The 12,500-nt window shown below is 46.6% G+C and overlaps 3 protein-coding genes across 4 annotated transcripts in view; 1 reads left to right on the forward strand and 2 right to left on the reverse strand.

Moving 5' to 3' along the window:
* The window catches only part of foxj3 (forkhead box J3), a 139,052-nt gene extending 137,109 nt beyond the window's left edge, over window positions 1–1,943 (reverse strand). The window contains exon 1 of the mRNA XM_076268077.1: window positions 1,754–1,943. The gene's annotated coding sequence lies outside the window, so the exon portion shown is untranslated. The remainder of the gene's footprint in view (window positions 1–1,753) is intronic.
* A 1,295-nt stretch (window positions 1,944–3,238) lies between these two features.
* Window positions 3,239–7,518, forward strand: ppcs (phosphopantothenoylcysteine synthetase). 2 transcript variants are annotated; one of them, XM_076268081.1, is made up of 4 exons: window positions 3,239–3,515; window positions 4,403–4,931; window positions 5,590–5,693; window positions 6,174–7,518. In XM_076268081.1, exons 2-4 carry the CDS (start codon window positions 4,406–4,408, stop codon window positions 6,492–6,494), a joined length of 951 nt encoding a protein of 316 aa, XP_076124196.1. In that variant the 5' UTR covers window positions 3,239–3,515; window positions 4,403–4,405; the 3' UTR covers window positions 6,495–7,518. The 2 variants fall into 2 exon arrangements, with proteins under 2 accessions (XP_076124196.1, XP_076124194.1); XM_076268079.1 differs by having other exon boundaries at window positions 3,239–3,387.
* The window catches only part of utp3 (UTP3 small subunit processome component), a 10,613-nt gene continuing 5,445 nt past the window's right edge, over window positions 7,333–12,500 (reverse strand). The window contains exons 13-16 of the mRNA XM_076268078.1: window positions 11,469–11,602; window positions 10,907–10,976; window positions 7,865–7,972; window positions 7,333–7,651 (exon numbers count right to left, since the gene is read on the reverse strand). Of these exons, the coding sequence (XP_076124193.1) occupies window positions 7,562–7,651; window positions 7,865–7,972; window positions 10,907–10,976; window positions 11,469–11,602 (402 nt within the window). The 3' untranslated portion in view covers window positions 7,333–7,561. The remainder of the gene's footprint in view (window positions 7,652–7,864; window positions 7,973–10,906; window positions 10,977–11,468; window positions 11,603–12,500) is intronic.

Below are 12,500 nucleotides of genomic sequence, written 5' to 3' on the forward strand. Positions count from 1 at the left end.
ACTAATGACAATATTGATCTTTAACTGGCCATCTTCCCCTGACAGCCGAAACAGCAAAGAGTGGTTAAATACTCATCTTCAGTCTCTCTGCACTTATATTTCGTGTACTGACTAATGTGTCGAAATATTTCACTGGTAGGGTAACATTTAGTCATAACCATTGGGTTGCATCCCCGAATTAAAGAACACAATTTAACACCTTCGGACAGCATTTTGTTCTTATTTAAATTGACGCCAGATCGTTTCCCCAATAATTAATTAGCAGTGTCTTTCCCCTGCAATATAGAAATAATTAAGAAAACTTTACTGAGTTGCAAACCAATGAAGCCATTATCTCAGGTGCGCAGAAAGAATTCCCGCGAAAAGGGGGCGTCGCTGGCATTGGTTTCGTTGGAATGTCAATGACTGGAATAAATAAATAACTGTAACGTTACCGCCACCACAGAACCACGCCTCTCCACGCAAATCGTGTGTGCATAATGTCCAAACTAATTCCACCATTTATTATCACATGTAGGCATACTGTTACGGCTGAGAAACAGGGAAAATCCCACCAAGCCAATAGGCACGGCACTGACAGACAGCGGGGCGCATTCCACCAGCTGATGACGAGACGCTCGGTGTCTATTCTTGCAGTAGCTACCCGACTGGAGCTAACAAGCTACCAATCTCACACAGACAAAAAAACAACACCAAACAGCCTTATTTCCCACCAAGTCTGTCATTTCAGCAACATTATGCTATCACCACTGAAGGAAGTTTAACTCTACAACGTTAGCTTTCCACCGGGAAACATGACACGCACGAGCAAGCTAGTGAAAAAGGGCTAGCTAGCGATGATCTGGCCAGCTCGCGACCTAACTTAATTAGGGTGTGCAAACGTTAACGTTAGCTCTAGGTTTTCACCACGGGAGCATATTCGGTGTGCTAACAATCTTGTTGAAATAATACTGATGTTACACTATGTCCTACCGCAGACATCGACGAAAGAAAAAGCCAGACAGCCAGGTAACGTTATCTAGCTGGTTTCCAGCGGCACAAAGCGTGAGCTAAAAGGTGTGTATGCTGGCTAGTAAGCAACTGTCAACTGTAACGTTACGTTAAAGCACACTCACCAACATTATTTTGCTAACGTAACGTTAAGTTAGCTGATTCACAAACTAATGGTTTCATTTAGCTAACAACGGCCAATGTGAAAATAAACAAACAAATGTCATTAGCAGTAACGTTACAAAAGACGACCAGCAGACAACTGGCTTTCTAACTCAGACAGCAAATCAACATATGTCAAGCTATCAATACGACAATATCATTTAACTCGTCAGCTAGGTTAGCTGGCTAACTGTAGCTAGCCAGCTATCTTTGACACAATATTGACAACAGGATTTAGGTTTTACCGCAAACAGCAAAACGCGCTAAGTGGTCTGAAAAAAAGGCCACCTATCTAACGTTAATGGAGTTGTAAATTACCAGTGAGCTAACGTTAACTAACCTTTGCTAGACGTGTAACATTCGGCAGCTAGCTGAAAAATAGTTGTCTCGCATGCTCAGGTAAGTTAACTGAGGTTTTAGCTGAAACCATAACGTTAACGTTACCTGTGGTGTCCCCGTCTGCCCTACTCTCAAACTCTTGAGGCCTGTCATCCAAATTCAATCCCCAACACTTCAGTTAGACCCACCTCCGCCTGAAAGTCGTCCATTTCACGGGCCTCACTTCAACTTCAATCCCCCTGAACGCTAACGTTACACTTACCCTGGCTGTGTCAACTGGCAGTCTTGCTGTTCGGGATCAGTCCAGGTGGAGTTAGGTAAGTTCCCCTCCCCTATCTTCTGTTTAATAGCGGGAAAAGTTTCCTTTCTTTCAGTTAAAGAGTCTCTGCAGTCCGTTGTTGGTGGGCTCTGGCCGCTGTCCCCTAACCGGTGTGTCCGTGGCGTCCCTCGGCTTCTCCGCCTTTCCAGTTCGTCTTTCTCTCACCATCCAACATCCGGGAACTACACGCACGCTCCGCGCTGCTCTCAAACTCCGGAACTACTTTTAGGCATGAGACGAATAACGACGCAATGTTAATCAGTATCACGCAGCGCATCAGTTTACTGTAGACAGCAACATTAACTAGTTCCATCATACATTCAGCACCAGCCTCTATCATACATATTTTTTCATACATATTTTTTCGAATAAGCCCTAACAAACAAGTCTGAATTTCATCATAACAACAACAACAACAACAAAAACAAAAACAACAACAATAGTAGTAGCATATTTGTTTACTTTTTATAATGGCTGCCCTCTGGAAAGTGTCTGTTTCAAAGCCAGAACTGAGAGACTAAGGAGCTTTATCCAGCAGGTCATGCTGACCATGAATACTTAAGTGACACCCAGCACGGACTGGCATGCTTTTATAGCAGGCTGTATGAAAGTATCCTCTCCTTACCTTTGTACAGTTGCTGCAACGCCCATTTCATTATTGTTAGGCCTATCTGTACATTCACTCAGATGACAAATACATTTCTTGAATCTTGAACCTTGAAGTTTATGATCTATGGTGAGTTATGATCTATACTAGTGACCAGATAAGATAAAAGCTTTGATGAATAATGAATTTGTTTTATAACGTGGGAAACAGTCATGCTACACATGATTGAATTCTTGAATTTTCCCCTGGGGATCAATAAAGTATCTATCTATCTATCTATCTATCTATCTATCTATCTATCTATCTGTTTGTTGTTTGTCTAATGGTTTAAAGAGTAACACTGTTTTAGTTGATCTGTAGGTTAGTATTGGGTAACTCTGCAGTGTCTATCAACCAAGGGGTCCTTAAAGAAGAGACCCTTAAGTCTGTGACATGCTTCCAAGTCTGGGGTCCTTAACGGCTCGTGACAAGAATTGCGTTATCAACGCACACATTGGAGGCTTTCGTGTGCTCCCCAACAACTGGGACCATGTGTCAATGACGCGCACAAACATTTCCGGAGGAGCACACCACTTGCTATAGCCTGCAACACTGAGAACCTTTAGCTAAGGTCTTAGGGTGCAAGGCAAGACTCAGGTGGGATTCGACCTGAAGAGAGAGAAGGTCGAGGCCTTCCAAAAAAAGGTTGAGTGTATAGCGCCTCCCAGTGGTTGTAATGACGTCCTGGTTTGTCGTTAGACTCCAGTACAGCAGGTGGCAGTACGGTTGCCCTCCATTGCAGGAGTGACATTAAATTTCACTCTCCATCCCAGCCATCACAGGCGTGCAATGAGAAAACTTCCGAAGCAGGTCTGTTGCAGCAAGAGAGCTAGCAAAATAGCGCAACCAACTTATTTCTGAGATTGAAGTGTCTGAAAGTAAACACCACTACACTTTAGTGACAACACCGTGATCTTGATCCATCTAACAAGTAAGGACATGGTTACTGAATGAAAATGACAAGTACCCTTGCACGCTTATCCAAATGTGTAGCTAATGTTAGCGTTTTAATGAATCCAAGCCTGACTTCCTTGTTTGTGGACAGCTAGCATGGTTTAGGTGAGTTGTACATGCTCTCTGACGGGATTAGCTCGTAAACGTCTTTGATAAAAACTGTGTTAGCGTAGTCAAATCATACTAGACGGATGTCACCTGTTAATTTCGAACTTTAGTGTGTGACATTTCACTGTGTTTTCAATTCAAGTTCACCTTGAGATTTATAGTCTGTGAACTTTAGCCTACTTACTCGCTTGTCATCACTGTGTGTAGACTTTATAGATCGAAGTATTCAATTCAATTCAATTGATTGTGCTTATAGAGCGCCAAAACATTACACATGTATCATGGCGCTTTACAGAATGTAGACAATCAGAGAAAAAGGAAAGAAAGGAAGAAAAGAAAAGAAAGAGAGAGGCCCATGGGTAACAGGGGCGAGGAAAAACTCCCTAGAACTGGAGATACATATAGGAAGAAACCTCGAGCAGATCCACGACTCAAGGGCCTGACCCATCTGCCTAAGGTCAATACAGGACAGTAAGGTCTGTATACATGACAAATGCATATAATAGTCAGGTGTAGAGAATAAGACATGGTGTTAAAAAGCACTTGAGCAGAAAGTTACAAGAGGTGGGGTGATTACGTATCTGGTTTGATAATTCATTAATCCTGATTTAGTGACAGAAAGTTCAAATAGTCCAGCGTTGGATTTGTCCAGGGGAAGGGAGTTGTCATGGGGCATGTGGTGGGTCGGCAGAGACGCCAGGAATCCGGGCAGAATTGTCATAGGCAGGTGATGGGTCGCTAGGCTGTACGGGCCAGGAATCCAGATAGGGGGACAGTAATAGGGCAGTCGAGGATGGGACTTCAGATGAGATGGGTAAGAGGAGGGCCAACACATGGATGGTATTCGATGTCACCTCTTCTACGCTGTCGTGTTATGTCAACAGGCCATGGCAGACGCCAAACCGCCCGCGTCAGGCGCAGCGGAGGGGAGTCTGGCGGAGGAGTTTGCCGTGCCCTCGCAAGTGGAGGAGTTGAGGGGTCGGATGGCAGAGTTCGCAGAGCGCCACGGAGTGGCTGGACGCCGAGTCGTTCTCATCACTTCAGGCGGAACCAAAGTGCCTCTGGAGTCCAGAACTGTCCGGTTCCTGGACAACTTCAGCAGCGGCCGAAGGGGCGCCTCCTCGGCGGAGTACTTCCTGGACGCTGGTTACGCGGTGATCTTCCTCCACCGGCACCGCTCCCTGTACCCGTACACCCGGCTCTACTCGGGCATCAACCTGCTGGATGCGCTCACCGTGGAGCCCGAGTGTGCCCGCGTGGTGGTGGACCAGAGCGCGCTGGCCAACATCGCGGCCGTGCTGACGCGCTACCAGGCGGTGAAAGCCGCGGGACTGCTCCTGCCCGTGGAGTTCAGCACGCTGTCCGACTACCTTCATCTCCTCAAAGCTGCAGCGCAAGCCCTCAGCGGAATAGGTGGGTTGAGTGTGTGAGCCATGTGTTTATAATGTAAGTGTGTGTGTGCGTGTGTGCGTGTGTGCGTGTGTGTGCGTGTGTGTTTGTGTGTGTAAGCCCTCGGCGGTATAGGTGAGTTGAGTGTGTGAGCCATGTGTTTATAATGTAAGTGTGTGTGTGTGTGTGTAAGCCCTCAGCGGTATAAGTATATAGTATAAGTATATACTTTTTTGATCCCGTGAGGGAAATTTGGTCTCTGCATTTATCCCAATCCGTGAATTAGTGAAACACACTCAGCACACAGTGAACACACAGTGAGGTGAAGCACACACTAATCCCGGCGCAGTGAGCTGCCTGCAACAACAGCGGCGCTCGGGGAGCAGTGAGGGGTTAGGTGCCTTGCTCAAGGGCACTTCAGCCGCGGCCCACTAGTCGGGGCTCGAACCGGCAACCCTCCGGTTACAAGTCCAGTGTGTGAGCTAGGTGTTTATAATGTAAGTGTGTGTAAGCCTCAGCGGTACAGGTGGGTTGAAGATTTGAGATACTCCTGTAACATTACAAGGGTTTCAATAGTGAGTACATTATCAGTCTTCTCCCAGTTTCCGCTGTATGAATGACAGGTCTGTGAGTTCCTCTTTCCTCTCTGTGCAGGCTCTAAAGCCATGTTCTATCTGTGCAGGCTCTAAAGCCATGTTCTATCTGGCTGCTGCCGTGTCTGATTTCTACATCCCGGCGTCCGAGATGCCAGAGCACAAGATCCAGTCTTCTAACGGACCCCTTCAGGTGAGCTGTACCTGTAGCCTCCTTTGGCCCAATTGGGTCGCAGGGCAGGCGGAGGAGAGTGTGTGTGTGTGTGTGTGTGTGTGTGTGTGTGTGTGTGTGTGTGTGTGTGTGTGTGTGTAGGCCTCCAACTCTGTCATGGGGTTGTTGTTTGAGTGCATCTTCAGTGACCTCACACAAGGATTGTTTAGAGCAGGAGTGTGTAGTGTAAATGTTTGGAACAGGTATGTGTAGAGAGTGATTGTTATGAGTATGTGTGTGTCTGACGTCCACCCTGGTCATGTGTGTGTGTGTAGATCAGTATGAAGATGGTCCCTAAGATGGTGTGTGTGTGTGTGTGTGTGTGTGTGTGTGTGTGTGTGTGTGTAGATCAGTATGAAGATGGTCCCTAAGATGCTCTGTGTGTGTGTGTGTGTGTGTGTAGATCAGCATGAAGATGGTCCCTAAGATGCTCTGTGTGTGTGTGTGTGTGTGTGTGTGTAGATCAGCATGAAGATGGTCCCTAAGATGCTGTCTCCGCTGGTGCGGGACTGGGCACCTCAGGCCTTCATCATCTCCTTCAAGCTGGAGACGGACGGCAGCATCCTGCTGGAGCGGGCCCGGCGCGCGCTGGACACGTACCGTCACCAGGCCGTGGTGGCCAACGTGCTGGACACGCGGCGCGGCTACGTGGTGGTGGTGACGCGGGACGAGCAGCACGAGCTGCAGCTCTCCGACGAGGACGCGCGCCACAACGTGGAGATCGAGGAGCGCATCGTCAGCAACCTCGCCACCGCTCATCACCACTTCATGCTGCAGGGATGAGGAGGGCGGCCCGGCCGGAGGACAACCGGACTGGGCAACAGTGACCCCTGGTGGACTGGGCAACTGTGACCCCTGGTGGACTGGGCATCTCTGGCTGCTCGCTCTTCCTCTGATGACCCCCGGCACGCCCTCATTCTGTCCAGCTCATTCCAGAACCTTGGACTTCTCCACAGGGTCAACCACACACAGACTATCAACATGACAACATGACATACTACATCCTACACACAAACTATCAACATGACATACTACATCCTACACACAGACCATCAACATGACATACTACATCCTACACACAGACTATCAACATGACATACTACATCCTACACACAGACCATCAACATGACATACTACATCCTACACACAGACTATCAACATGACATACTACATCCTACACACAGACTATCAACATGACATACTACATCTTACACACAGACTATCAACATGACATACTGAATCCTATATGTATCCTATATGGCTGCATACCAACATAACATACTGAATCCTATGTGGCTGCATACTACATCCTACACGGCGGCATAGCAACACACTGCATCCTACATGGATTCATACTCACACACTGCATCCTACATGCCCCATATTTATATACTGCATCCTACATGGCCCCATACTTATATACTGCATCCTACATGGCCCCATACTTATATACTGCATCCTACATGGCCCCATACTTATATACTGCATCCTACATGGCTGTACTAGGCTGAGAGACTCCTGCCCTGCAAAGCTCTGTGTTTGAGTGATCTGTTGGGATGTGTATTATTGGGGTTGGTTTCTGACGCTGCTTCTGACAGTAAAACTCTTGAGGCCGTGGAAGTGGTGGTCACGCGGTCTTTATGTGGAATTCTGTTCATGGTCATACAAATCACTACAGCGGATCACACAGCAGCTTAGTCCGCAATACACGGATGAGCAGACAAAGAGTGGGGTCAAAGTTCACACAGTACACAAACGCACACACGCAGTAAACACTCTCATGCGCACACACACGCACGCACACACACACACAAAAAAGAGGGGGGGTCTCAATGTCTGGTTCTGATTGGCTACTTCAGTTTGATGCTCTTCTTGACCCCGGCCCGGATTCCAGACATTTCTCCGCTGTAGCGGGTCAGCTCCCTCTGCACCTGCTGGACCTGAAACACACACACACACACACACTTCAGAAACGCATCTTGGACACACTCAGTTTTCAGGAAGGGGCCTCAAACACACACACACAGAGCAATGCAAAAAACCTCAAACACACACACACACACACAAATGCAGCTGGGTCTGTCATGGTCACGTGTTTATGCAAAAGACATCAACTGCAGATTTCTGTAAGAGTGTGTGTGCGTGTAACATACCTGTCCCTTTCTGCGGACTTGAGCTTTCCTGAACTTCTCCCGGTGTTTGACACGAGGGTTGCGGTCGATCTTCTTCCTCTTGGGGGTGAGTCCTTTGTTCTTGGCCATCTTTGGAACACAAAACAAAACAAGCATGTGAGAATCCATAGACGGCTCATAGTCACGTACTCAACATTATAAACACCTGACCCAACATTATAAACACCTCGCTCACATACTCAACATTATAAACACCTGGCTCAACAGTATAAACACCTCGCTCACATACTCAACATTATAAACACCTGGCTCAACATTATAAACACCTCGCTCACATACTCAACATTATAAACACCTGGCTCACATACTCAACATTATAAACACCTGGCTCAACATTATAAAACACCTCGCTCACATACTCAACATTATAAACACCTGGCTCAACATTATAAACACCTGGCTCACATACTCAACATTATAAACACCTGGCTAAACATTATAAACACCTGGATAAACATTATAAACACCTGGCTCATAGTCGCGTACTCAGTATTATAAACATAATGTTGAGTACGGATGTGTATATGGATATGTTGCAGGATAATGACCGTAGTTTCACTTGTGATAACGTTGCAGGATAATGACTGTTGCATTGGTCTGGGTTGTTTCCAGTTAATGCATACCAACAAACTCATGTCTCAGTAACTCTCAGTAAAAGTTTAGTCATACTCAGGAGCAGACTGTGTGTGTGTGTGTGTGTGTGTGTGTGTGTGTGTGTGTGTGTGTGTGTGTGTGTGTGTGCAAGGATTAAAGTTCTCCGTCGTAGGACGGATTTCCGTCAATTTGATTTTAGAAATGTCTATTTGAGATCGATGCAGATCCGATGAGAAAAAAAATAGGAGGGGGGGGGGCTTATCACCTTTTGCTTTTCCTTTTTTAAGGCAACTACAAATATTAGGTAAATGTTTAAAGACCTAATAGTGTTCTTGAGAACTTTCTGTGTCTCAATCAGTGACCGCTCAAGAAGATGGCCTACGTCAGCCATGAGTTTCGCTTTGTTTATGTACACACTTCTCGGGCGTTTGCTTAAAAAAAAGAACACGTATGGAGGACTATAACGGTCTAAAAGTTGGATTATAGTGACACAATCGAGACAACTGATGAGGTTGGCCAATCCGTTTAACTTTTTTGGATATGATATTGTGAGCTCTATGTGCGAATTCGGAGAAGAAGCAGCTGTGTTCTTTTCGTGCATCAATGTAGACAATTTCTTACTATCGCGAACTCTTGTCAGGGGAGGTCATTCATTTTGGGTGTCACCTATGACTAGAACAGATAGCCTGCTATGCCACCCGATGTAGGCTACTATTATTGTTACAGTTTTTAATCAATGCAACTAACATTAGGCTATGTGTAAAGCAACGCAATATAAACCGTAGCCTATCCCGTCTGTAATGACATACAACAATGTTTTTCACAATTTGCGACGGAAGGTTTTGACTGAGCGTGTTAACATAAAATAATAATAATATTGTCATCATCGCGAACTGTCGAGTAAGGGGGTCAGTCGTGTTTGTGACGCACAGACGGCCTTGTAGCCTATTTTGCTTAGGCCTCACTTTTAACGACAGTATTGTGAGTGTATGTTGAAAAAAAATAACCATACAATTAAAATAGTCAACTTAAAACTTTGCTATAAAATATTATTAATTTATAGCACAAAACCATAACCAGTAGGCCTACCAGAACCTCGCATATTAGCGTCATGATTTGTGTGCGTCTATTTGGCAAGGCCACTAGCTGTCATGGATGCGTTGCTAAAGGAAGGCAGGTGTCAAAAGTAAAAAAATAAATGGAGATGGGCAGCTGTTGGAAACGGGGGAGAACTAACAAGCCATCGTGTGTAAAGACATTAAAGTGCCACGGGTTTGATTTTGCGCGGTTCGCTGCAAGAAATTTGTTTATGGATGCAATAGGAAAACGTTTTAGCGTTTTAGCGCCACCAATCAGAAGACCGTACATAAGGTTAACGTTCGTGCACTTCATCTTCCCTACCTGGTGCAACTAGCCACCACGACAGAGTTAGGCTACGTTTATCTATGGCTGACCGTTTTTACATTTAGAAAGTAGGCTACGCATGTTCTTTCATAGCGCAACACGACCGGTCCCTCACCATATCGCAACCTCTTGTCAACCTTATACAATCTGTTGCTGAAGACAAAAGCGCCGTCTCCAGATTGTCGTTATCAAATGCGCAGACCTCCTGCATGAGCACACACAGTATTGCTGCTCATTGGAAAACTGAGTTGTCTGTAAAACTCAAAATTACCATGTTTTCATTAAATGCGGATGAGGCAACAATGGAAATATGAACAATACCTAGAATGTTCTGATTCGTTACTTTGATGAGGAAATGGGAAGTCTTGCAAACTTGATTTTATAGATTTTACTTGGTGTTGAATTGCATATTAACAAGAAAAAAAATCTCCCCTTTAAACACTTTTGGCCTGAAGTAATTAAATAAGAGTGTGTTAAAGCCTTTCTACAATATTGCTGCAGTAGAAAAGAACAGCAATGGCTAATCGGCAATGGTCAGGGATGGTACTAAAATATATTTTTGTTCATCAGGAAAACTCAATCTCAATCAAGAACACTCTCAATTCGCCTTATTCACATGGCCATTGGCGGCTAAAACGAGGCTACAGGGTACACAAACCATAGGATTGTTATGTTCTATGCATTCACCTGTAGGTGGCATTAATTATATAGTAAGTGTACCCTGTAGCCTCGTTTTGGTTTAAACAATGGCCGCCATGTGAATTAGGCGAATACTCCCTTTACTTTGCTGTTTGCATCTTTTTGTACATTAAAAACCAATAGGTCGCGACCGCAAAAGGGGTGCTATCTCTATAGGTAGATATGAACAACGTATGATTTATGGCCTGAAAAAAGTTCAGTCAAACGATTTTTTTTCACTTTAATCCCTGGTGTGTGTGTGTGTGTGTGTGTGTGTGTGTGTGTGTGTGTGTGTGTGTGTGTGTGTGTGTGTGTGTGATGTGGTACCTGGTAGGTAATGCGTCTCTTGGCATCTCCTTCCATGCCTTCATCTCCAACCTCGTCATCCTCCGCAGCTCTGAGGAAAGGGACATCATTCCACAATTACACTGAGCACACACACACACACACACACACACACACACACACACACACACACACACACACACACACACTCTGGGGAAAGGGACATCATTTCCACAATTACAATGAGAGCTTAAACAAACTAACACACACACACACAGGGGAAAGGGACATAATTTCTATAATGGTGCTATCTAGTGAACCAGTCCGCATTTCCACCAGTTTTGATCAGAACCAGGACGCATCATCAACAGTGGATACTGACATGCATGTGCTGGGATAATGATATGACCATGGTCCCGTCAACATGATTAGACTAAGACTAGTCATGTAGTTAGACGACTAGTCATTATTAGTTCCATACCCCAACCTGTTCCGGTTCCAAAGCAATTTATTCTTGATCAAAATTCTCAGAACGGTTCAAGCGAGCAGTTCTCTGCTGGTGGAGCAGGGCTGTGTGAGGAGGCTGAGGAGCTGCAATACTCACCCCGCACAGGCAGAGGGCGCTGTGCGCTTGCGTTTGAGTCCCTCCTCCAGGCCTCTGTAGAACTGCAGCGCTGCTTCCTCATCCAGATCTGAATCAGACGCTTCGGCCTCATCTGCTCCGACCGCCTCAGACTGCTGCACACACACGCAGGCACCACACACACGCAGGCACCACACACACGCAGGCACCACACAAACACGCACCACACACACGCACGCACCACACACACACGCACGCACCACACACACACGCACACGCACGCACCACACGCACACACACACACACACACGCACGCACCACACGCACACACGCACACACACACACGATGCACATATTGAACCATGAGAAACACACAAACACTTCCAACAGTGACATCACAGGTCCCTATAAGAGCCACACTTCCCACACTGGCTCTCTACACCCCACCATGTTACCTCCGTGTGTGTGGTGTGGGGTGTGTGTGTGTGGGGTGTGGTGTGGTGTGTGGGGTGTGTGTGGGGTGTGGTGTATGTGTGTGGTGTGGTGTGGTGTGTGTGTGTGGGGTGTGGTGGTGTGGGGGGTGTGTGTGGTGTGGGGTGTGTGTGTGTGTGTGTGGTGTGGTGTGGGGGGTGTGTGTGTGGTGTGGTGTGTGTGTGTGTGTGTGTGTGTGTGTGTGTGTGTGTGGTGTGGTGTGGTGTGTGGTGTGGTGTGGGGTGTGTGTGTGGTGTGGTGTGGGGTGTGTGTGTGTGTGTGGTGTGTGTGTGTGTGTGGTGTGGTGTGTGTGTGTGTGTGGGGTGTGGTGTGGGGGGTGTGGTGTGGTGTGGGGGGTGTGTGTGGTGTGTGGGGTGTGTGTGGTGTGTGGTGTGTGGGGTGTGTGTGGTGTGTGTGGTGTGTGGGGTGTGTGTGGTGTGGGGTGTGTGTGGTGTGGGGTGTGTGTGGTGTGGTGTGTGTGTGTGTGTGTGGTGTGGTGTGGTGTGGTGTGGTGTGGTGTGGGGTGGGGTGTGTGGGGTGGGGTGTGTGGGGTGTGTGTGTGTGTGTGTGTGTGTGTGGTGT

Source organism: Alosa pseudoharengus, unplaced genomic scaffold (assembly GCF_046254945.1).
Source record: "Alosa pseudoharengus isolate Yale_2024_CS ecotype anadromous, Long Island Sound unplaced genomic scaffold, YU_APseudo_1.1 YU_APseudo_1.1_scf_5, whole genome shotgun sequence".
Classification (NCBI taxonomy): Eukaryota; Metazoa; Chordata; class Actinopteri; order Clupeiformes; family Clupeidae; genus Alosa; species Alosa pseudoharengus.

What these genes read in the sequence shown, in the direction of transcription:
- ppcs (XM_076268081.1), top strand. Translation starts at nt 4,406, where the DNA reads ATGGCAGACGCCAAACCGCCCGCGTCAGGCGCAGCGGAGGGGAGTCTG. An exon ending in GCAAGCCCTCAGCGGAATAG is followed by an intron (nt 4,932 to 5,589) that starts GTGGGTTGAGTG and finishes CTATCTGTGCAG; the next exon opens with GCTCTAAAGCCATGTTCTAT. An exon ending in CTTCTAACGGACCCCTTCAG is followed by an intron (nt 5,694 to 6,173) that starts GTGAGCTGTACC and finishes GTGTGTGTGTAG; the next exon opens with ATCAGCATGAAGATGGTCCC.